General features: G+C 44.9%; 1 protein-coding gene across 1 annotated transcript in view; it reads left to right on the top strand.

Moving 5' to 3' along the window:
• The first annotated feature begins 247 nt into the window (after positions 1-247).
• SHCBP1L (SHC binding and spindle associated 1 like) overlaps positions 248-26,017 on the top strand; it is a 42,641-nt gene continuing 16,871 nt past the window's right edge. Inside the window, exons 1-7 of the mRNA XM_066595007.1 lie at positions 248-601; positions 5,136-5,285; positions 6,806-7,020; positions 8,801-8,887; positions 17,710-17,928; positions 20,431-20,536; positions 25,541-25,694. Of these exons, the coding sequence (XP_066451104.1) occupies positions 248-601; positions 5,136-5,285; positions 6,806-7,020; positions 8,801-8,887; positions 17,710-17,928; positions 20,431-20,536; positions 25,541-25,694 (1,285 nt within the window). The remainder of the gene's footprint in view (positions 602-5,135; positions 5,286-6,805; positions 7,021-8,800; positions 8,888-17,709; positions 17,929-20,430; positions 20,537-25,540; positions 25,695-26,017) is intronic.

The raw sequence follows: 26,017 nt of genomic DNA, 5'->3' as shown, positions 1-26,017 counted from the left end.
ATGAGCATCACTTCTATGCGAGCAGTGTATATATATATATATAAAATCCTATGAGCGGAGCCACACGCAAGAGGCGGACTACAACTGCACCTCACAGGCGATATCACTGCGCGGCCCCGGCAGCCTGCGCACGTGACTGGATGCTGCACGACGATTGGCTGTGGCAGTTTAGGCGGGAATCTCGAGAGCAGGACGGTTTATTCATCGTTCGGCTAGAACAGGCATGGCGACGGGACGCAGTGACGCGATGTGGGAAATGTCCTCACAGCTAAAACGTGAAGAAAACGCTCAACCTAAAATACCGAAGACCAACGATTTAAGCCCTTACAAATACCCCTTCTCACCGCAGGGGTCGGAGGGCAGCCCCATACTCCGCTCGGTGTTTGCGTCCCCCAGAACCCTGAGGCTGGCGGCGGGCTCAGGGCGCAGGTGCAGCAAGTTACTATTACCGCCGTGCCTGGACACAACGGAGGTCGAGTGGGAGGACGAGGAGCTGGGAGCTGCCGCTCAGCCTCTGCCGCCCATCTATGTGTCGGGGGTGCCGCTGTCTGTGCAGGAGAGGGTCTCCCTGTACTGCGAGCAGATCCTGCGTCACTGCAAGGTGCGCCATATGTCCGGCAGTAGTCTGCACAACTCTCAATGTCCTCCTACTCCCCTTGTGGTGACCTAAGGAATGACAGCCATCAGTTACAGACCATAAGCCTATGGCGCATTCACACAGGCGTATTTACAGTCCATATTTGGCGCATAATATGGGCAGTATTACACGCATTGGTTTGCATGGAGGTATTCAAACAGGCTATTTTCACGTGCGCCCCCCCCCCCCCCCAAAAAAAATCAGCAGCATGCCCCGTTTCGGTCCGTATTATAAACAAAAACCACCAATTCCAGTCTATGAGAGCATTAAAAAACCCGCAGTGATTACGCGTGATACATTGTGTATTCACTGCGTTTTTACTTATGAAGACAAGACCCTAAATGGCCCTTTTTAGTTTTTACGTGCGTGAAAAAAACAATGCGCACAAAAAAAAGTGACCAAATACGCATAAATGCACGGAATGAAAGTGCATTTTGCAGGCTGTATACACATATACCCATGTGAATGAGCCCTAGGGCTCCTCCCACATACGGCGTAGGGGAAAACGCTGCGGTTTTTACAGCCGTTTTTGAATGCATGTTACAGCTTTTTTTATAATGCACCCCATCGTTGTGATGGGGGGCATTAAAAGGCGCGAAAACACCAGATTAGAGCAGACCGCTCGAAGATTTTCTAACGCTGCCTCCGAGCGCAGGCCTGCAAGGCCCCGTTGAAATGAATGGGAGCGTTGTACTGCGATTAGCGCGGCGTTCAGAACATCGCGGTAAAAAGCACGTGTGTGAGGCTAGTTTCACACGGGGCGATCGTGATTTTGCTGCAAGAAAATCGCGGAAAAATTGCGTCTTTGTTCACGTGATGTTTTGAGCGTCGGTAGTGATTTTTCTTGAAAATAATTGTCTGTCGCGATATCGCGGTTTTTTTTTTTTTTTACGTGACTGTCAGTAGGACTTTCTGATGTTTAAAACGCATCGCACAAAAATTGCAAAGCACAAAATTGTGATTTTTGTGCGATGCGTTTTTAACATTAGAAAGTCCTATTGACAATTGCGTTAATAAAACACAGCGAGATCGCAAGTGTAAAGGCACCCTAATATCGCATCGCTGCCGTCCATGATGAAATCTCGCAATTTTTTTTGGACCTAATGTTAAAAACGCATCGTGCGAAAATCACAGGTTTCGTGCGTTGCGATAAAAAGGAGCCTTCATAGGGAAACATGGGCGATTAAAAAAAAAAAAATCGCACAAAGATAGGGCATGCCGCAATTTTCTTTCCTTGCAACATCGGATCAGTGAAAACAACGCTAATGTGAAGGAAACCATTGAAAATCATTGGTTTCATATTTCTGCATCGCGTGAAAATTACATGATTTTATTGCCCATGTGAAACCGGCCTAAGGGCGGATTCAGATGACCGTATATCAGCCGCCGGACGATATACAGCGTCTCTCTCTCTGCCGGGGGTGGAGGCTGGAAGAGCCGGGGGCAGTGCTCTGAGCTCCCGCCCCCTCTCTGCCTCCTCTCCGCCCCTCTGCACTATTTGCAATGAGAGGAGGTGGGATGAGGGTGGGGCTAAGCTGCAAGAATTAGTCCCGCCCTCATCCTGCCTCTCCTCATTGAAAATAGTGCAGGGGGGTGGAGAGGAGGCAGAGAGGGGGCGGGAGCTCAGAGCATTGCTCCCGGCTCTTCCAGCCTTCGCCCCCTGCAGAGAGAGAGACGCCGTATATCAGCCGGCGGCCGATATACGGTCGTCTGAATGCGCCCTAAGATAGATTCCTGTGTATCCGTTATGTTGCTGAATAAGTGTGATAATTAGTGTGCAGTAGACGTGTATCGAGTGCAGATGCTTGGCCATCACTTTCAGTGAAGGTCTGACTTCTGGGACCCTCACCAACCTTGATGATAATGAAGGGTCCGCAGCACTGGTGTAATGCTGCAGCCCCTTCCAAGCAACCTGCCCATCTGCATTGCAGGGAGAAGCAGTGAAGGGGATGCAGCACTACACCAGTGTTCACTCTGGCCCCTTTATCCTCAGATTTGTTGGGGAAGGGGGGGGGGGGGAGAAGTTGGACCCTACCAATCATAAAGGGATAGTATTTTATAGCAGTGCACCATTACCTTATAAGGTGGGAGCATCACATCAAGCTTCATTCACATACTATTTTTGTGGCTTGTAAATACGCTATGAATTTCATGTGTTTTTGACAAGATTTTTTTTTACAGTTTTCTTTATACAAACATTTATTTTTTCATCTTCATGTGTTTATTTTCCCATATAGAAACCTATGGGAAAACACATTAAAAAATGGCATACCTAGAGCATGCTTCGTTAGAAAAAATGGCACAAAAAAATCCACTGATTGTGTCCACTATTTTCTGTCCACAGTGGTTTTTGCAGCAGTAGACACCAGGTAAAATGCTGCAAAAAGCGCAACATTTAAAAAAAAAAAACACTACACCTGAAAGTAGTCTTTCAAAATGCAGTTCTCCACTGACTTGGGAGTGAGCATATAAATACTCCCAACTCATTAATGCTCATATCGGTGAAAGTTTGCCGATATGTAGAGCTCCGTGACTGACTAATAGTTAAATACTAGTAATTATTAGGAAATTATAGTAGCAGTGTTTCCAGTGGCACACCACACAAGACAAACACAGCTTGACTTCTCTCACAGCCGTGACATCACCACATGTCCTTCAGCCCACTGGATCTCTGTGGTGGTGGTAGGTCAGGGTGTTCTGTCAGGACTGCTGAGTTGTGTCTGAGATAATAACGGCTCAGTTGTATTCTCATTTTGTTATTTTTGTCCTCCTCTTTTCAAGAGCCCTAACTGTTGTTCTTCTGTCGGTCATGCTCTATTTTTTATTTATGTTGTAGGACCTTCGATGATGTCACCAGGGGGCGGGGTGATGATTGTTAGCAGTTTGATATTACTTTTTTTTTTAACAAAACTGTACTTTACTAATTGGCTTTGTATAGGCAGCTCTCAGTTTGCAAAGGGTGTTACACGTTATTTATGGCCTTTTCCATAGCAGTGAATTAATATTTGCTGTTGAATGCTTATTTAAAAGGGCTGTACGAAGATTGGTGGTGTCCCACTTGAGAACAGGAAGCCCGTAACCCACTCTGCCTGCGCTGCAGCGTTTCTTCTCCCCCACAGTTATACCAGTATGAATGGAGCACTGACTGAGCATGGGGCACTCCATCCATTTTAAAGGGGCTGAGAAGAATACTTGAACGCTTGCCACTCAACTATCTCCGCAGTCTTATTGAAAGTTAATAGAGCGTCAGTGCACTTGCACAACCAGCGCTCCATTGCATGTCACACTTCACTGCAGGGGGTGCAGTAAGTCCGCCGTGCGGAGGGCAGGAGACACTGGACCACTGCTCTTGGGATCAGTAGGGGTCTCAGCGGTGAGACCCCCAATGATCATCAAGTTATCCCCTGTTCCGTGGATAGGGGATAACTTGTGATCTTGGTACAACCCCTTTAATTTTTATAGGCTGAAGAAGTAGATAAAGCACTCTCTAGGTTCTTTTTGGAGAAGTTAAAGAAGAAGTGGGTTGGGGTCTGGAAAACAAACCCCAAGCTTTTTTTCCACAAATATAAAGAAGATGCTATACAGGATGTTGGACCTCTTACTGAGGTATGTATTTGTCACTTGTGCTTTTAAAGGGGTTGTCCCGCGAAAGCAAGTGGGTCTATACACTTCTGTATGGCCATATTAATGCACTTTGTAATGTACATTGTGCATTAATACAGAAGTTATAAGAAATTTTTCACTTACCTGTTCCGTTGCTGGCGTCCTTGTTTCCATGGAGCCCGTCCAATTTTCAGCGTCTAATGGCCAAATTAGACGCGCTTGCGCAGTCCGGGTCTTCTTCTTTTCTCAATGGGGCTCCGTGTAGCTCCGCCCCGTCACGTGCCGATTCCAGCCAATCAGGAGGCTGGAATCGGCAATGGACCGCACAGAAGCCCTGCGGTCCACCGAGGGAGAAGATCCCGGCGGCCATCTTCAGCAGGTAAGTAAGAAGTCACCGGAGCGCGGGGATTCAGGTAAGCGCTGTCCGGTGTTCTTGTTTAACCCCTGCATCGGGGTTGTCTCGCGCCGAACGGGGGGGCTGTTGAAAAAAAAAACAAAACCCGTTTCGGCGCGGGACAACCCCTTTAAGCTCGATATACTGTATGTGTATTGTTCACACACATACCTTTATATCTTGTTATACATATCTAATTTTTAATTAGTGATGTATAATTAATTTAACAAGTATACATTGCACACATAAATATATACTTTAAACCCACCACACCCCATAGGGAGCTATGTAGGGAGCTGGCTCACTGATCAGACAGTTTTGTATGCCATGTTACTGTTGTGATGGTTTGTATGAATGACCCCACAGAAAGTTGATTGATTGCACCATGGCTGATATATATATATATATATATAGAAAAGGGTATTGCTTTTTACAGTATATGGCCTTTTCCATAGCAGTGAATTAATATTTGCTTTTGAATTCATATTTAATTTTTTATAGGCTGAAGAATTAGATGAAGCACTTTGTAGGTTTCTTTTTGAGAAGTTAAAGAAGAAGAACAAGTGGATTGGGGTTTGGAAAGCAAACCCCAAGTTTTTTTTCCAAAACTATGAAGAAAATGCTATCCAGTGTGTTGCACTTCTTGTGGAGGTATGTATTTGTCATTCGTGCTTGGATACACTGTGTGTGTATTGTTCACAAACACAGTACATTTATACCTTATTATTTATACACTTCCCATTTTTTTTTTCATTGGAAAAAATACAATTGATCTAATAGGTATACATATATACCCTAAATTCACTACACCCCTATAGGGAGATGTGTAGAGAATTGGCTCCCTGATCATACCTATTTTTTATGCCATGTTGCTGGTGGTATTGCTTGTATGAATGATCCCACAGTTAATTGGTCAGTTCCATTCTGATGCTTTTCTTATGTGCTTGGCTGACATAAGGGAAAATGATTAACAGGGTAGCTGATTGAGTCCACAAGCCTAGCATGTAGGGGTCAAAGTAGTTGACATAATCCCTTTAAAGGGATTTTCCCAGTGAAAACTTGATGACCTATCCTCAGGATAGGTTATCAGTAGCAGACCAGTGGATGTCTGCTGCAATGGACTCTTGCCTTTCAGCTCATTTGGTTCTGATCCGCAGCTGATTTCACCCCTTCATTTTGAATTCAGTTGAAAGGGTCAAATCCGCACCAAAATCTATATCAAAATCCGCATGAAATGGTGCATATTTGCTACAAATTTTTTCAGCTACAGAAAATTCACAGCAAATCTGCTGCACGTGAAAGGACCCATGGGCTAATTTCACACAGGTGAGTGTGATATCAGGACATGCAACTCGGCATGATATGGTGCTTTGGAACGTGGGTGTCCCCGCGGCTGCAAGACGTTTTTGTGTAACTTCAGGGAAGTAGCGATCCTAGAAAGTAGGATTGGCTGTTTTTAATGGGAAACCTCGCAAAAACAATTCCGAGGGAACGGCCAAAGATGGGATATGCAGCGATTTTTATTTATTTTTTTTCCCTGCATCACAGTGCAGGAAAAGTTGCTCATGTATATGACCCCATTCAAAAGATAGGGGTTCATATTCGTGCGAGATGTGTGCTTCTCGTAAGGTACAAATCTTGCGCAATATTCTTGGCCGTGTAAAAGCACCCTAAGGATATGTTCACACTGGGCGACATCCGCTGTGCATTGCCTGCAGCGGATGTTTCAAAGCAGATCTGCCGGGCGAACGTAAAATTGCTGACGCCCATGTGACTCAAGCCTTACACAGACCTGGCTGTGATTTACTGTCTGTGCTACTGCAATCACATCTGCACTGCTTAATTCTTCTTTAGTGTCCTCCCTGATGATGATATTTATGTGTGTGTCCTTCAGAGAGTTAGGAAGCAGAATCCGTTGTTTTCTTCATGTGCAATGTATAGAAGACAGTATAACAGATAGTCTCCCCTCACCAGCTCAGAGAAAATTGAGAATTAATGGTGCAGGGAAAACTGGGGAAAATTTCAATGTACAAGACATATAATGGCAGAAACAGTGTTATTCCTCATGTACATACACATTAAATATTATGCGTATTCTGAAAAGTCACCAGGAAACTTAGGAACGCTTTAAAAAGTCACTCTCAATAGAAATACATTTTTTATCTTTTCAGGTTACTTGCAAGCCTACCCCAAATGTATCTTCTTATTTAATAGCCAAAATTTGCCTTGTAGAACCATTTTCTTCCAATATTGCTAACATTCAGAGAGAGTTAATTGATGATTTTCTGGAACAACTTGGTCACTGTGTACCTCTGCTAGAAATCTACCCTACTGAAGGACAGGATGATGACACCTGTGAAATCGCACAAGCCTTAGAAATTGTAAGGTACGACCATTCGCATACTATTTCTAATAAATATGTATACTACCGGTAATGACAAAGGATTGAAGGGGGTGGGAGGGCAGTTTGCTCTGTGCTATTTGGCTACCTCCTAGAAATTTGTGGCATATAACACCCCAATACACATGTCCCTTCAAGGGTTATTCGTTGCTTATTTAGCCTGGTACAGGAATGCACTCAAGCTGTCAGGTACCCGCATCATATGGACCAGCATAGGACATGCTGCAATTTTTCTTCACACAGAGGGCTTAAACAGACGAATGTGTTTGCACAGGTTTTTGCAAGCATAAAACTCACACCTGTAAAATGTGATGAAGCGAAGCCATTGATTTCAATGGGTTCGTTCTGAAGAGTGTGTTTCTCGCACATAAATCCTGCATGAAAGAAAGGATAGGACCTGCCCTGTCTTTCTTCGTTTTACATAGAATGCTGCCATAGAAGTTTATGGCAGGTTTAAAAAATCATGGTGAACGCTGTGACTACCCTTGTTCATGTGCAAATATGCTTCATTTGCTGTTGAAGCCCAGACTTACACATACCGTGTTTCCCCGAAAATAAGACCATGTCTTATATTAATTTTTGCCCCGAAAGAGGCACTAGGTCTTATTTTTGGGGAATGTCTAATAACAGTGGCAGAGCGTTGCAATTTTATTTTCGCTTTCAGAGGTAGCGTTCCTGCCACCGACAGTGGCTTTTACACACCCCATCATTGATGAGGTGTGCTAAACACAAAAAATAGAACAGACAGCGCTTGAAAATCACGCCGAGCACATGTCTGTGAGGCTCCCATTAAAATCAATGGGAGTGTTATAACGCGATTACCGCGATGTTCAAAACGTGCGGTAATCTTGGGAAAAAACGTCTGTATACTACTTATCTAGCAGGCGCCGTCCGGGTCCCTCCCGCTGGTCTGCGAAGTTTCGTCACGCTTGCTTGCAGTTGCCGACAGAAGATCACTTTCTGGTAATGGGGTTTGTAAACTGTGCCTCCAGGAAGCGATGCCTCTGATTGGTTGTCAAGCACCGCGGCTCAGCCAATTAATGTAATGCTTGAAAAACGAATCACAGCCATCGTGATTGGTTTATCGAGCACTACATTGATTGGCTCAGCTGTGGTGCTCGAGAACCAATCAGAGCCATTTCTTCCTGGAGGCGGAGTTTATCAATCCCGTTACCAGGAAGCGATCTGTCAGCGGCTGAGGACTGCAAGCAAACTTGCCCGGAACTCCAGAGACCAGCGGGAGGGACCCGGACGGTGCCTGCAAGATAATGTTTTGGTTTTTTTTTGTTGCTTTTTACATAGGCGTAGCTAGGGCTTATTTTTGGGGTAGCAACGCCCCCTCCCCCCCAAAAATAAATAAATAACAATCAGGGTAGGGCTTATTTTCGGGGAAACACAGTATGCATAGGCCATATCGTGTCTTTGTGCATACAGACGGAATATATACCTGTGTAAATAGGCCCTTAGGTTAAGTTTCTCTGTAGGAAAAAATTTGTTTAATTTGATAACGTGGTCACACAAATCAGAATTATACACAAGCTAATATTGGATGTCTAGAAGAGTAATTTGGTGTCAGTAATTTTCTATGAACCATGGTTTAATCTTGTCTTGATTACCTGGTAGTTATCTGGAAAGTTTTGTCTTTAGGCTTTGCATGCAATGATATTTCGGCAATTGGGAAATTTACTTCATTTAATTATTTTTTTCTCAAATCAGCCTTCAGTTTTAGGCCAATATTTATATATATTTTTTTTATATGTTCTAGATTCTTTTTTGATTACCTTTGGAGGGACTGGGATGAGGAAGAAAACTGTGAAAGTTATTCTGTTCTCATTGAAGAAAGGATCAATTTGTAAGTATTAAAGGGGTTGTCCCGCGATAGCAAGTGGGGTTATACACTTCTGTATGGCCATATTAATGCACTTTGTAATATACATCGTGCATTAAATATGAGCCATACAGAAGTTATTCACTTACCTGCTCCGTTGCTGGCGTCCCCGTCGCCATGGTGCCGTCTAATTTCAGCGTCTAATCTCCCGATTAGACGCGCTTGCGCAGAAGGGTCTTCTCCCTTCTCTTCGGTCTCGACACAAGCGGCGTTCTGGCTCCGCCCCGTCACGTGTGCCGATTCCAGCCAATCAGGAGGCTGGAATCGGCAATGGACCTCACAGAGCCCACGGTGCACCATGGGAGAAGACCCGCGGTGCATCGTGGGTGAAGATCCCGGCGGCCATCTTGGCTGCAAAGAAGAAAGAAGCTGCAGAGACGGGATTCGGGTAAGTAAAATTTTTTTTTTTTTTTATCACGTCCCTTGGGTTTGTCCCGCGCTGAACGGGGGGTCTATGAAAAAAAAAAAATAACCGTTTCGGCGCGGGACAACCCCTTTAACTCTTTGAGATTCATTTGTCTGTGTTAGGCTTTGATTAAGATTGACTCTAAGTTAAGCATATATAAAACTTTGTGTCCCTGTATTGTTTTTGGCGACATCAAGTGTGAGCTCAGGAGATGAGCCTACTCCCAATAAGGTGCCAGTTGTATTATACTGATAACACCTGCCTACAGCAGCCGGAATTGGAGATAGCTCAGATCTCAACTGTTTAATCCCTCAGTTGCCGTGGTCAATAGCAACTGTAGCATCTGTGTGGTTAGACAGAAGGAGGGAGCTGATTGTCGCTTTCTGCCAAGTAATTACAGGGTGTCGAGGAGTTGTCATGGCAGCTATATGGTACATTAAATAGTACTATTAAAAATAAGGCTTTTCTCACAAAAAATGAGCCTTCATACAGCTATGTTAAGAGAAAAATCAAGTTATAGCTCTTGAAAAGCAGGGATTAAAAAGCAAAAACGAAAATTTGAGAAATTGCTAGTCTTTATAGAGCTTAATGTCTCAACTACTCTTATTATAATATAATTTTAATATTTTTCTTGCCTGTGTCATTGAGGGACACAGCAAAGACCTTGGGTATGGGTATAGGTCCTGCCACTAGGAGGCGGACAGTAAGTGAAGAAGTACTGGCTTCTCCTACCAGCTATACACCTCCTAAAGCCATCAGTTCCTGCAGGTCATCCTGGACTTTGACTCCGGCTGCTTGCCTTGAGCATACAGGGCAACACAGTCCCTTTGTCAGGGAAATTCTGCGTAGAGCACCAATCAGGCCCACCCCAATGCCCCGCTGCCAGCGGTAAAGAAGAGACACCACACACGGAGGTCTGGTATAGGTCCTCACACGGGGACATAACTGCGCACTTTATTACAAATTACATGGGGTCTTATACCCTTTGGTCACATCACTAGGAATGGGTAATGGTCTCATTGGCTCAAATTCACCGCATAACCATATATGTGAAGTCCGCATTTCCGTCTGAGGCACTGATAGTTATATACGTAGTTAAACAGTCGTTATCAAGATACGGCGCTTCTGGGAAAACAGCCAAGCACACGGCCTTCGTATCCGGTTCTTGCTTGCGGTGTTCAAGATACATTTTGTCTTCGCCTTGCAAGGCCTTTGGAATATCTGATATAAGGCGACAGATTAAGTTTTTCTTATTTTAGCATTGAATAGAACTTGCATATAGGTATAAAAGCATAAAAAACATATAGCAATATATACATATACCCTCACACCTCTGTTAAAACATGGAGGGAAAGTGGGGTCGGTCTAACCTCCCTGCTGTTCTACCTATCTCCTCAAAAAAGTGGCACAAAAAATCCATAACTCCTATGTGGCCTGCCAGTGTAGTGCCCATGTTCTATGCCAGGCCCAAGGATCCCTCTCTCGCAAAGGGAGGCGAGAAGTTATGAGGGTTCATTGCTAGACACTATCTGAGTTCACTTTCAAAACAGGTGAGTATCTGCGCCACTTACCTTGCCCACATATTCCTTCTGCACCCAAGTCCCCACGATTCTATTCAATCTGCTATGTATTGGTTTTAACTACTATATTATGAGGATTTTGAATGTTCTTCCATTTTTTTAGCTCAGGACTTACTGCTAGAGATGAGCGAATCTACTCGGTTCGGGTGTTTTTGAACCCGAGCACCGCTTTTTCCGAGTAACTCACTACTCAGACGAAAAGATTCATCTCTACTTACTGCGTATTATTCTCTTGTAAGGAGAGTTTTTATCATTTTTTCTTTACAGGGACTTTGGATTACTACCCTGGGTGGGATAGTCCACTTTTGACTATCTGTTCTTATCCCGGGCCAGTACGTTTTTTTTTTTTCTCTGAAATTCCTTCCTCGTTTTGCATTTGTGAGTGGTAGTGGACAAGTATGCTTTAGAGGGTATATACATATGTGTATTTTTGTTTAGTTTATCTATTGGCCCAATGTGATATATTTATTTGATAAAGGGTACATATTAGAGGTTTCCCCAGTGAAGTGTTTAACAGCCAGTATGGGCTAAAATGTGTATGATTGTGTCTAAAAGGGAGTGAATTTCATACCGAAAATTCCTTTTTTCCGAGTCATCCTGACGGCAGACCTGGAGGTTGCACCTTGACCTTGTAGGGACAGGAAGCAAGAAACTTCAAAAGGCTCCCCCTGCCTCCCATTCACCAGTGTCTTCTAAATTACTTACATGGACATGTCGTGGTTAACCAAGGAAGATTTTTATTGCTCCGAGACAAAATTAACATGGTTAGTTCTATTTGAACATAAACAATAAGAGGGTAGCTTACCCGGATTAAACGAAGGAAATATGCACAAATTTACCGCATAAAACAGAAATGTCCAACATAGGAGCCTCTGGGCTACTGGTTCGTGCCCGCAAAGACGTAGATATAATCGTGTGAATTTTTGGGAGGGAAATACGTGCCGTCAGGATGACTCGGAAAAAAGGTCTGACGGCAGACCTGGAGTATACCAGATTAACTCTCTAGGGAGGGACCACTGCTTGCAGGACCTTTCTCCCGAAAGAGAGATCGGAGGAGAGGTCCGTATACAGCCTGTAGTGTTTTGCGAAGGTGTGCAGGTTGGACCATGTGGCTGCCTTACAAATTTGGTCCGGCGTCGCCATAGCCCTCTCTGCCCAGGAGCAGGATACTGCCCTGGTTGAATGGGCCTTGAGTCCTTCCGGGATAGTTCTGTTGCAGGAAGAGTAGGCCTGCTGGATGGTGGATTTTATCCAGCGGCTAATGGATCTTCTAGAAGCCGCTCTTCCTCTGCCCGGCCCCTGGAATTGGACAAAAAGACAATCAGCCTTCCTGAAGGATGAGGTCTGCTCTAAGTAGCATAAAATGGCCCTCCTTACATCCAGGGTATGGTAGTCTCTTTCCCTCTCGTTTTGGGGATTTTGACAGAAGGAAGGGAGAATAATTTCTTGCTGTCTATGGAATTTTGAGGCTACCTTTGGGAGAAAGAAGGGGTCTGTTTTTAGTATGACCCTATCGTCCTGGATTAATAAGTAAGGTGTCTTACAAGATAGGGCCTGGAGCTCGCTCACGCGCCTTGCCGTTGTGATAGCTACCAAGAACACAGTTTTAAACGTGAGGAACTTAATTGGTATCTGCTCGATAGGCTCAAAGGGATCTTTGCACAGGTTTTGGAGGACTAAGTTTAGGTCCCATGGGGGGACCATACTGCGGCTAACTGGCCTCATTCTCTCTGCCGCTTTCATAAACCTGCGGATTAGTCTATGATCCGCTAGGGGCTGATCTAGAATGGCCGAGAGTGCTGATACCTGCACTTTCAGGGTTCCCGGTCTCAGGTTTTTGTCTAGACAATCCTGGAGGAAATCCAAAATCTCTGCCACTGAAGTGTCGAGATTGGAGACTTCCGACCCCCTCCAGGAGGAGAATCTTTTCCAGATTTTATTATAGATAGCTGAGGTCACGGGTTTTCGGGACTGGCGTAATGTCGTGATGACTCTGGAGGACAGACCTTGTCTTAGTAGCGTCTGTTCCTCAATATCCAGACCGCGAGGTTCAGTCTCTCTAAGTTGGGGCACAGAACTGGGCCCTGCATTAGAAGATCCTTCCTGGATGGAAGGCGGATTGGTTCCGTGATGGCGAGTTTTAAGAGTACCGGAAACCATGCCCTTTTTTCCCAGTGTGGAGCGATTAGGATCAGCGTGATGTTGCTCTGCTGGACCTTCTGAAGAACCCTCGGGATCAGGGGTATGGGGGGAAAGGCGTATGCCAGACTGAAATCCCAGCTCTGGGAAAAGGCGTCTAACCCCTCGGCCCTGTCCCTCGGATCTAGGGAAAAGTAGGCGGGGCATTTTGAGTTTTTTTCTGGTCGCGAACAGGTCCACCTGTGGACTGCCCCAGGTTTCTGTAATAAGACGGAACTCCTCTTGATTCAGCGACCATTCTCCGGGGTCCAGGCGTCTTCGACTGAGGAAGTCGGCTGTCTGGTTCTGGGACCCTTTGAGGTGGACCGCTGTCAGGGATTGTACCGTGGTCTCGGCCCATCTGAAGATCCGGGCTGTTAGTTTCAGCAGATGAACGTTTCTGGTGCCCCCCTGGTGGCGAATAAGTGAAATGGCGGTCACATTATCAGAGAAGACTTTTATGTGTCTCTTCTTTAGGATATCCTGGGATCTGTGAAGCGCTTCCCAGATGGCCCTAAGTTCTCTTAAATTCGATGTCTGGGCACGCAGCGTCGGTCCCCACTCGCCCTGGAGCAGGCGCTGCCCCACTTGCGCTCCCCAGCCAGACTGGCTCGCATCGGTTACTACAGAGATGAAGGGTTCTGCCACCCATGGGGACTCAGCTTCTAGAGTGTCGGTTGACCGCCACCAGCGGAGGGACCTTAAGACGGATGATGACATGGGCATCCTCCTATCCAGAGAGATGGGTGTCCCATCCCAGTTATCCAGGATGGCTCTCTAGTGTTCTGGAGTGTGCCTGGGCCCAAGGGATAATGCCAATGCAGGAGGTCATGAGGCCCAGGAGCCTCATTGCGTCCCTAATTGCCATTTGCTTCTTCTGGCCGCCCTCCTGTGCTGCCAATCTAAGACTTTCTTGTCTGAGTGGAGGCAAAGACAAGGTCTGTGATACTGAGTCTATCTGCACCCCCAGGAAGGTTTTCCGTGTCTCGGGGAGAAGACTAGACTTGGGGAAGTTGACTATCCACCCCAATCTCTGAAACAGAGAGATGACTTTGCTAGTATTGTCTCTGAGGATCTTGGATGAGGAGGCGATCACCAGGAAGTCGTCCAGGTACGGGATGATATTTATACCTGCTACATGGAGATGCACCACCATCTCTGCCACTATTTTAGAAAAAATTCGGGGTGCTGTAGAGATGCCAAAGGGTAGACACTGAAACTGAAAATGGCGTACCCGGCTCCCTATTCTGATGGCAAACCTCAGGTATTTATGATGTTCTGGCAGGACTGGGACGTGGTAGTACGCGTCTTTTAGGTCGACGGTACTCATAAAGTCTCCTCTTTCGATCAGGGTTACCGCTGACCGGACTGTCTCCATTTTAAACCTTTTGTAGGTAATAAATTTATTCAGGCCCTTCAGATTAAGAATCATCCGAAAACTGCCGAAAACTTGGCTTTTTTTAATCAAAAATAGAGGCGAGTAGAACCCCTGGCCCTGCTCTATTGTGGGGACCCGAACTACCACCCCCATTTGCAGCAGCTTAGAGATTTCATCTTTAAAGATGTCCTGCATGGCAGGGGATTGTGTGGGGGTGATTCTGAAGAAATTGGGGGGCCGGGTGAAGAATTCTATCCTGTACCCCTGGGCTATGAGCTGCAGGACCCACGGGTTATCTGTAATCTTTTGCCATTCTTGGGAAAAGTTCAATAGTCTGCCCCCCACCTGGTACTCTTCTATAGGGGTAGGGGTTATTTTTATCTTACCCCTGCCTCCTTTGGGGTAGGACCAGTCTTTCCTTTGCCCCGGTATGGCTTGAAGGATGGCTGCCGTTTGTAGGGAAATCCTGTTCTGGCTTGATCCGGGAAACTGTGGGTTTTGTCTGTGGCTCTTTTTAGGATCTCCTCCAAATCCGTGCCAAAAATGTGCTGGCCATGAAAGGGGATGGAACACAATCTTCCTTTGGAGGCCGTATCTGCCTTCCACGTTTTTAGCCAGACTGCCCGCCTGGCCATGTTGGACAATGCGGCGCTTCTGGCCGCCAGCCTCATGGACTCGGCGGATGTGTCTGCCAGGAAGCCTGTTGCTGATTTTAGTAAAGGCATACACTTCAGCAACGCCTCTCTGGGGGCCTTCTGCTTAATTTGGTCGTCTAGTTCCCCTAACCAGAGGAACATCGACCTCGCCACGGAAGTTGCTGCGATGTTGGACTCCAGCGTGTAGGCCGTTGTTTGCCAGGCCCGTTTCATCAATGCTGTTGTCCATCGGGTCTTTAAGATGTGAGGAGTCCTCAAATGGCAGGGCTGTCTTTTTTGCCATTCTGGCCACTTGTGCGTCCACCTTGGGGACCTCTTCGTAGACGCTCACATCTTCCTCCGCGAAGCGGAGTCTTTCTTTGTACTCGCGGGACAAGAAGAGATGTCTGTCCGCACTAGCCCATTCATGCATGATTACTTTTTTCAAAGTATCATTGACTGGGAACATGATGCGATTCCTTGGCCTGAGCCTGCCGAACATGTCGTCCTGTACGGACCTTGGCTCGACCACATCCTCTAGCTTCATTGTATCCCTGACGGCTCTGATCAGGTCATCCAGGTCCCCGGATGAGAAATAATACTTCTTATTCTCATCCTTGGTGTCAGAGGGACGGTCTAAGAGTTCGCCGTCCGACAGGTCGCCCAGGGATTGCTCTGAGTCTGAGCTCGACAGCCGTATGTGGCTCGCTCTTTTAGTGGCCCTTCTTTCCCGCTGGGCTGGGGGGAGACTGGAGATCGATGCCCGGACCTCCTCCCTGACTAGGGATCTAATATCCTCCCTAAATGCGGCCTGTTCATCCGTAAGGATTTTGGAAGTACAGTCCTGGCATAGCGGTTTTTTGTACGCCTCATCTAATTATTTTGAGGGACAGGGCGCATTTCTTGTACTTTTTCCTAAGGTCCTGCTTAGACCGGGTGGATTCCCTGTCCTGCAAAAGACACATGCATGTACATAAGGGAAAACCCCCACACAATGCAAATCCCTGGGCATAACATTCCTGCAGCAAGTCACACTTACGGTTTGCAGGGCTTCCATCTCTGATTCCTTTGCAGTCATACTTGCCAGAAGTGTAGACAGGATCAGGCAGACAGATAAATCCTTCTCTGAAGGTATGCTGTCAGTGGAAGCTTGCCGGGGGGTCTCCATTTTTAAATCTCCCGCTGCCCGGGTCAGCTGACGGCGTCTGACGTCACCACGTCACGCCGCGTCATTGGCTCCGCCCCCCGACGTTGTGCGCGGCCGTGCCGGCATGCCCGGAGGAGAGAGGCATCTGAGCCTATGGCCCGCGGCTCTCCCCGGCTGGAAAACGCTGCACGGAAGCCCCGTGCACGATGCAGGAGTGGACTCAGGGACCTCTGGTCCGCCACTCTGATGCGCTGCGGTGGTGATCCCCGGGCGGTCAGACCCGTGGCTCGCCGTGCTCCCGGACCGCGCTGACTCTCCGGAGGGGAGGTGAGCGGGGAAGCAGCCCTGTGGACCGTCAACCCCGCTGTCAGCAAGACTCCTTTTGGAAGAAGGTGAGAGGGAAAGCGGCCCCGTGGACCGTCCCGGTGTTATCCTGTAGCTCCCTGGAGGGAGCACCTCTTGCATGTCCCTGTAGGGACAGGAAGCACTGGTGAATGGGAGGCAGGAGGAGCCTTTTGAAGTCTCTTGCTTCCTGTCCCTACAAGGTCAAGGTGCAACCTCCAGGTCTGCCGTCAGGATGACGCCGGGAAAAAAGGAGGGTTTGCCAGACAATTGTTTGTTCAATGGTTGTTCAATCATCGACCAACTTCTGCCTAATGGCCAGCTTAAAGTGACCCTCCAGGCATGGAGAAACAAAAAAGGCCACACCAGCTTCTCTGACTACCTACTGCACACTGTTTATTAGTATGCAATATTAGTCTAAGACACTACACCTGCTTTGCTTAACCAGTGATGTCCACATGGGCATGCTGGCCAGTCAGGGCAGCATTTAGTGCTTTTGACTACCAGTCTATGCTATGCACAGTGTGGATCAGGTATTCAGAGAAGCAGTATGGCCATCTTTGTTTCTCCAGGCCTCGAGGGTTGCTTTAAGGATAGTGATAAGCATAGAACCTGAATTGAACCGTGTGAAGGCTGGGTAGATGAGTGTCAATCTGGTTGATCAGCACTGGTCTAGCACAGTAAATCACTGCAGGTAAAAACACCTTTACACCACCTACACAGGATGATTGACAACATTCTCTATACACACACTGATACAGGGAAAGCTGTAAATCACTGTGTTTGGTCAGGGTAACCAGAACTCTCACTGTCTTACGAGGAGTCTAGTCAGGATTTACAGTTTTTTTCTCAGAAATCATTCTCCAAATTATATAAGTCTTTATGGTTTACAAAGCTCAACTTCTCTTCTTCTACCATATCCTACTCTCAGGGTACCATTTATCTGACAGGTTCGTTTCAAGATTATTTGGGCACAATGAATTATTGTTTTATATGATACAAAATACTTGCAATGCAATAATTACAATTTGTTACTAATAATTCTGCTATGCTAGTAAGGTTTTATTCTGCTGATTTTATAAAATAAATGAATAGAACTTACTGTTACTTAATGTTGTAGGTATGGTGAGATTCAAGATGGAAACATTCCTTGCTCTATTGCCCAACGTTTTAAGAGAACTCTTGAAAAATACAGGAACAAACGTTTAGAACTCATTGAATTTCATAGTAAGATAATGGATGACCCTTCAGTTTCAGAAGCTGTTGATTGTTGGAGCAAATACTATGAAGTCCAATTGTTAGGTGGCTTATTGAAAATTTGGGAAAATCTAAAACTCAGGTAAAATATTATTCAGAATATGAACCAAGTAATGCACTTTACAGCATCAAGAACTGCTTTCTTATCCCTTTTATTTTGGGGGGAGGGGTAAAATGGATGCAATTTATTTAATTATTTTACTAATATAATTTGGAATGTATGCGTATGCATTTCATAGAGACATAAAATCAAGCCCTAAGTAAAAGTTGACACCTAATTTCATACCTCTTAACCAGGGTTATATTAAATTATGATGTATTTCAAGTAGAACTTGTAAAAATGGAGTTATATTTTTCTATGCAATTCCCAGTATGTGGGTAAAATAGGGTGAGGGCTCGTTCACATCGGCGTAAAAAGCACGCAGAAGCTAGCTGCGGGAAAAAAATCACAGCTGGCGCTGCAGAAAATCGTCTGAGCGGACGATTTTCTGCAGCACTTGTTGTGAGTGTTAGGGCCAAGTGTTATGACCGAAAAGAGGTGCTGCTGGAGAGATAGATGGAGGAAGTTCCTGTGGAAACTCCCTTCTTTTCTGCAGAGCTTCCCTTCACTGGAGAGAGAAAGATGAAGGGAAGCCCCAGAGGAACCCCCTTCATTTCCACGGGGCATCCTTTCGCTGGAGAGAGAGAGATGAAGGGAAGCCCCATGGGAACTCTCTTCATCTCTGCAGTAGGACTTCCCTTCACTGGAGAGAGAGAAATGAAGGTAAGCCCCAGGAGAACTCCCTTCACCTCTGCAGCGTGGCTTCCCTTCACTGGAGAGAGAGAGAGAGAGAGAGATGAAGGGAAGCTTTTGATCACCTGATTGTGTGTAAAAAAAAAATCCTTTTTTTGTTGAAAACATTAAAAAATACACAGGCATAAAAGCTTGCTTACTAGTTGGAAAAACTTAGTCCTTTCTTAAGGCAACTTTACACAGAGCAACTATCATTTAGGCAGTCACTCTGAAAAGTCCCTGAAGCATATGAACGACAGTTGTTTGTTTGCTTCTACACAGAGAGATGATTTTAATAAGTTGTTTGCTGAGATATCGTTCATAGAGGAGATCTCCATGCAAATTCGTTTACAGGCAATTCAAATAGAAATGACTGTGACTTTACACCAGACGACTTTTGATCAACTAGCGACTTTTTTTTGAAAGCTGAAATTAAACGACTATTGACTTATCGTCCAAATATGAAGATAAGTGCGGCAGCAAAATATTGTAGATAAAAGCGATGTTTCAACCAGTTCTGGTCTTTATCAAGTTTAATGCATTAAGCTTGATAAAGACCAGCACTGGTTGAAACGTTGTTTTTTTGCAATATGGAGGAATAGAACTTTGATATTTTATCTACAATATTCTGCCGATGCATTTATCTTTATATTTGGACAATTTGCTTTTGGGTCTGTGGTCCAGACCCTTAAGGCCTTAGTTGCACGGGCGTTTTTTCACGCGATTTGGAGATCGCATGACGGATGCGCATCCGCAAATCGCGTGACCGATGCCCAAAATGCGCCCGAAAATCTGCTCCTAGCCGCGTTTCATTAGAAACGGGCCGGAGCTGTCCAGCGCATTGCATTCAATGGAGCCGGCAATACAGCCGGCTCCATTGAAAGCAATGCGCTGCGGGCGAGCGCGGGATGAATTGTCGGGAAGGGCTTAAATATATAAGCCCTTCCCTGAATTCATGAATGGGTGTGAGTGAGACCTGCCTCTGATTGGCTCAGGCTGAGCCAATCAGGGGTAGGTCTGACTCACACCCCCTTCACACCCACTGCAGGCCGGCCGCTCTGAACTCCGGCTGCCGGGACAAGGTAAGTATATATATATTTTTTTATTTTAACACATTTCTGGATGAATTGCAGGGAAGGGCTTATATATTTAAGCCCTTCCCGACAATTCATCCAGCGCTGTCTGGCAGCCCATTGCTTTCAATGGAGCCGGCTGTATTGCCGGCTCCATTGAATTCAATGGGCAAACATCGTTCTTCTCTGCCACAGCTGTTACAGAATGATTTGCTGCTGCCGCCGGCCCCATTGAGCGCATATAGAGAAGAGAACAGGAATCGCAGATCGCAGATAGGTGCGATCTGCGATTTCTGTTCTATAATTTATCGGACGAGCGCATAAAAAGCGCTCATGTGTCCGATACCATTGCAAAGCAATGGTTTAAAAAAATCGCCGGACGCATGCGCAAATCGGGCGAAAATACGCCCATCTGACTGAGGCCTTACAGTGGGGCAAGCACCCTGTCATCAGAAACTCCTCACCTTATAGGTGTATTTCACATTAATTGCTGCTGACTGCTTCTACTTTTGCAACTAGTGACTTATCGCTCGTCTCCCTGTTGGTGCCCAATGAACAATTATCATTTGAATTCACTTTTTTAGTGATTTTTTTTGGCCGTTAATCGTCCCGAGTAAAGGTACCTCTAGTAATAGATGTTATTAATCTTCCAGTTTGTTCTTTGGAAATGGAATTTTAACTCCTGCATTTATGTATAAACATGATTTTCTAGCTCAGTTTTACTGCTTGAAAATTACAGAGCACATGGACCGTTTTTCCCAAGACTACTAAGACAAAAGAAAGGTCCAAGAGATTCAGGAGAAGTTGTGACGCATGTTGTGGCAAAAATAATGACTGCAGACATGGTAAGAAAATAGTGTATGGTGCAAAGTGACAGCTATCATACTTAAATGTTTTTACCGACAAACAGAGAGCAAAAAAAAATCTTAAACTTAACTGTTTTTGTAATTCACATAGTTTGTGTGGACCAGCAGGGCTCACGCTGTGTCACCACTCAATACAAACTCTTCCTCTCTGTAGTTAGGAGTGCTGTCTAAATGAACATTTCTTATACCAAAGAATACACTTTGCATATAGACTTCCGTGATCCTCATTATTGCCACTTTATAGGAAGCATTAACAGGTGAATTCTTTGTATCAAGCAATAATTACTGTTTGCCTTTTAGAAAGAAAAATCAATTGCTGAGTTCCAAATGACTTTTTAGCGGTTGTAAGTTGCATATGCACAATATTTGCCTTACCTTTTAACCCCTTTTAACCCCTCAGTGACGGCCCCATAGTGTTTTTATGTCCTGCCATTGCAGGACATGTATGGAGGGAGATAGCACTGCTATCTCCTTCCATACATCACGGGTGTCAATTCTGACAGCGACATTTAAATCCCTCGAACGATGTTCGGAGGTCCCATACGGACCTCCCGTGGGTGTCAAGGCAGCCGGGGGGGTGGCTTGATAGACTGCCTGTCAGAATACAGTATGATATAATGCTATAGCATTACATCATACTGCAGGAGAGATAAAAAATTGCTGGTTGTGGTCCCCCCTGGGGACTAAAAGAAGATGTCAAAATAAAAACAATAAAGTTTTACTAATCATAAAAAAAAAAATAAAGGGGGTAAAATAAAAACCTTTTGCCTTATTTATAATAAAAGAATCTAAATAATAAAGCTAAATACGTATTTGGTATCGCTGCATCCGTAAACGTTTGATCTACCAAAGTAACACATTATTTACCCCGCACGGTAAATGTCGTCAGAAAAAAAAATAAAGAATGCCATAAATGCGCTTTTTTAGTCATCCTGCCTCCAGGAAAATTGTAATTAAAAGCAATCAAAAAGGCATATGTATTCAAAAATGGTACCAGCAGAAACTAAAGGATGTACCTCACAAAATGTGCCCTCACACAATTATGTCGACGGAAATTTAAAAAAATGATTGTGCGCAGAAAATGGACAGACAATAATAAAAAAAAATTAAATATCTCTTAAAAACAAAATACAAATAGTACAGCAAAAAAAAAAACTATATAAGCTTGGTATCGTAGTAATCCTACTGACCCATAGAATAAAGCTATCTTGTCATTATTGTTGCAGTTTGTGCGCCGTAGAAACAGGAGGCCCTGAAAGATGTCGGAATGTCGGTTTTTTCCCATTTCTCTACATTTTGAATTTTTAAAAAGTTTTTCAGAACAATATATTATATAATACCATTGAAAAATACAATTCGTCCTGCAAAAAACAAGCCCTCATACAGCTACGTTGATGGATAAATAAGGAAGTTACGATTTTTCAAAAGGGAGGAGGAGAAAACGAAAATGGAGAAAAAACAAAAAGCTCCATCACTAAGTGGTTAAATACAGCATGAATACTGTATATTAGAATTTTACGATTTATTTTGGCTTAAAACTTTTGCAGTCCGTCAGTTTGTTAAAAATAAAAAACTTTTTATATAAATCATAAGGCCACAGTTATAGTCGAAATTTGCAAGCTTTTTCAAAGCAAGTTACATTATAAAACTATTACTTGTATATTGCTTAGATTAGAAGTAAAAGTATGCCACTCTGGTACTCTATGTAAAGACAAATTGATACTTTTCTCTAAGTATATGCCCTTTAAATACAATACAATTTCCTATTGGCTGTAGATGGCACAGATTGTCTTTGCATGTTATTGCCAAGTCTTTAATCTACAAGAAGACTTTGATCTTATTTCATTCCGTGAGTTCATTTAAAAGTACAGGGAAATTACATACTGTATGCATGTGAAGTGTCTAAATCTACTACTATATATTGAATATTAGCAATCCCCCCACACACTCCCATATTTATAATAAAAAAGAGAAAACAAAAAAACATATTTGATATTGTTGCATCTGTTTGATCTATCAAAGTAATTAGAGATGAGCGAACGTACTCGTTTCGAGTACTTACGCGCCCGAGTACCGCCATTTTCGAGTACTTTAGTACTCGGGTGAAAAGATTCGGGGGGCGCCGGGGGGCGGGAAGAGGCGTCGCGGTGCGGGGGTAGCAGCGGGGAACAGGGGGGAGCCCTCTCGCTCTCCCTCTCCCCCCCACTCCCCACTGCTACCCCCCGTGCCGCCACGGCGCCCCCCGAATTTTTTCGCCCGAGTACGGAAGTACTCGGAAATCGCGGTATTCGGGCGAAAAAGGGGCGTGGCCGAGCACGTTCGCTCATCTCTAAAAGTAATGCATTATTTATTCTGCATGGTGAACATCATCAAAAGAAAATGCACAATGCCAGAATCCTGGCCAGATGGTTAATAATAACCGTACTATAATGTGTGTGTGTAATGTGTGCACACACACAAACACAGCCACACACTGTAACAGCGGGACAGGCACAGACTGTGGAGATCGCTGTCACAATGTCTGAGGATCTGTCAGCCTGCAGCCTCAGAGTGCACAGGAGCTGGCTGTGAAGATTGCCCCTCTGCCTGTTGTTATGGAAATGTCCCTTTGTCCTTGTCCCTAAAAACAGAGGGTGGATTGCAGAGAAGCTAGTAGGAAGACCCCTATTAGCAGCCACTTCAAACGTGCTCTACAGTGGTAAAACTACAACATTTTTTTAAATACAAGTATATTACAGAATTGAAGAGATTAACACAAGCTAGTAGATGAGCAGAAGTTGTCTGAAAAATTAGAACCCCTTTAAAAAAAAAAAAGTAGTTAATACTTAACTCCCTTGTTGCAGCTTCCATTTTCCATTTTCTTTCTACATTGGCTGTTGTGGTGATGTGGTTGCTTACCGATGTGACCACTGCAGCCAATTTGAGGCCCCAAAATGGATCATCAGTAATACCCCGTAAATAAGCTTGGGCCTCTTCATTTCTAGGCCTTGTAACTTGTATACAGGAAGTCACTGGGGCCACATGATTTTGTATTGAAACTGAGTTTCAGCAGCACAGTGAGTAAATTAATAAATTAAATAAGCGAGATTGGTCCAGGTCTGCGTGAAAATAACTCAGCAATGTGTGTTGCACTATAGAATATTATGGGTCTGTGTGCTGTCTTTGTGTGGTACGTATTTTTAACGGATGACACACCGACTAAAAAAAATGTGTACTAGAGAGCTTCAGCAGCTATTAGATGGCAGAGTTTCTCCCCTGCACAACACAAGTGGAGAAATGTTGATTGTTGCCGGCACCTGAATTGCCAAAACTGACAAGTGTAGCTGCTGGCCACATTTAGCATAGCTCTGTCTGTGTTCAACAGGGCTGAAACGCTCATGTAATAGCATCCTTACTGCCAGGTAGCAATCGTAATTTGTTGTATAAATCATCATTAGGGCTCTTTCACACGGGTGCTGTGATTCTCGGCCAGTCGTGTCATAGCCACAGCACGCCCGAAAATCGCATGAACGAAAGTCAAGGCTGCATCTCCTGTTTATGAGCCCGCTCAGACGGCCTGGGTGCGGCGTGTATATGCTGCACCCGGAATACCGTTGGGTGGAGAGAGACAGTTTAGTTCTGCTAAACTCCCTCCCCCTCTCCGCCTCTTGCTGGTTCCCAGCAATGGGACAGGGCGGGAGCTAGTTTTCTATACTCCTGCCCTTTGCGGCCTGCAAGCAATGGGAGGGGGGGGGGGGGAACTAGTGTGCTAATCTTCTGCCCCGTCCCGTCCCCTCCCCTCCCTTTGCCAAAAGCCGGCAAAGGGATGGAGAGATGAAGGGAGTTCAGCAGAGACGCTGCTAAACTCCCTCCCACCTTTCTTTCCGGCAGCTGTTTCTGCCGGACGGCTGTTTTTACGCATCGGAAAAACGCCCATCTCAACTGATGCATTGGAAACCAATGCATTAGATGGGTAGCGTATCTCGGCCAATCACAGGTAGCTCTCCCCGAATGAATGACAGGCGAGAGCTGCCTGTGATTGGCTGAGCACCTCAGCCAATCACATTCAGCTCTTTCAGCAGGCGAGGTATTTTAAATCCCTGCCTGCTGATAGATCAGCACCACAGTGCAGGGGACAGCAGGAGAAGACGCGGCTGTGCCCTGGCAGCTGAAGCAAGGTGAGTATTTTTTTTTTGTTTTTTTAAACCACTTTTACTTGATTTTCAGGAAAGGGCTTATATTTAAAGCCCTTCCCTGAAATCAATTACTGGCAGCAGAATCTTTTACCGCAGCTGACATATGTGACAGCTGCGGTAGAGAATTGAAGAATTCCTCTGCTGCATCTGTCACAGGGAATTCTTTTAACTAGTGCATGCGGCAGATGTGTTCTTCATCCCCGCGAGGGTCACAGCAGCGGCGGACTGGTAAGTATATTTATTTATTTATTTATTTTTTTACACTAAAATTTTTATTTTTCAGGGAAGTGCTTATATGTAAAGCCCTTCCCTGAAAAAGAATGCAGGGAGCCGGTAGACCATTGTTTTCAATGGAGCCGCCGGCAGCAGCCGTGGCTCCATTGTAAACAATGCGTGCATTCCCTATGGTGCACGCATGTCCTATCTTTGCAGGCACACGCCTGTAAAGCACGGACATGTGAACACACCATAGTAAATTCATTGTTGCACGCACAAAAACACGCTTGTGTGAAGCCATCCAGAGGCATTGAAAGGGCTAACAGCCACGATCAGTGGGTGTCGGCTGTTGCAGAGAGCTGATATCTGCTGTTTTTGGTGCCGGTTCAGCTCCTGAGCCCACTGCATACACAGCATATGCAGTCGATGGCTGTATACGTGCTAACTGCATATATGTATATAGCCTTATGGGTGTCACAAAGGGGTTAATAATAAACTAAAACATACAAATCTCAGTAATATAGTAAGTATGAAATTACTGTTTTATGGTACATAAATTTTTCATTGATCATGTATTTTTTTTTTTTTATAGGTGAAAGAATATTCTCCAGAGACTCTACTTCAGCAGCATAATAATTTGGTCACTGCTCTGGAAAATAGTTATTGTGGGGATACCGTGCTGATTTTTCCCGGAGAATATAAGGCAATAGCACTGGCTATGTTAACAGATGACATCACCATTAAAGGTAAACTTTTCAAGTTTAATATTTGTACTTCTGTCATATTCTAAGGCCACTCTCACACATAGAATTGGCAAAACGCTGCAATTTCGATAGTTTTTACGGCCATTTTCGGACACAGGTTGCAGAGGCCCATTGAAATCGATGGGAGCGTTATACCGGCATTTTGAACACTGCAGTAAAAAGCGCATGTGTAAGAGTGGCCTTACAGTTGTGGTTTCTAGGGGTTCTGCAAATCTCTGTAATATGGTAAGATACTTTTAGTAACAGAAAATTGATGGCAGAAAAAGACATGGTCATCTAGTCTGCCCTTATATTGTTTCTCTCAG

Source organism: Eleutherodactylus coqui, chromosome 3 (assembly GCF_035609145.1).
Source record: "Eleutherodactylus coqui strain aEleCoq1 chromosome 3, aEleCoq1.hap1, whole genome shotgun sequence".
NCBI lineage: Eukaryota > Metazoa > Chordata > Amphibia > Anura > Eleutherodactylidae > Eleutherodactylus > Eleutherodactylus coqui.
The sequence above is the reverse complement of the archived record's forward strand: the minus strand, read 5'-3'. Positions and strand labels throughout refer to the sequence as shown.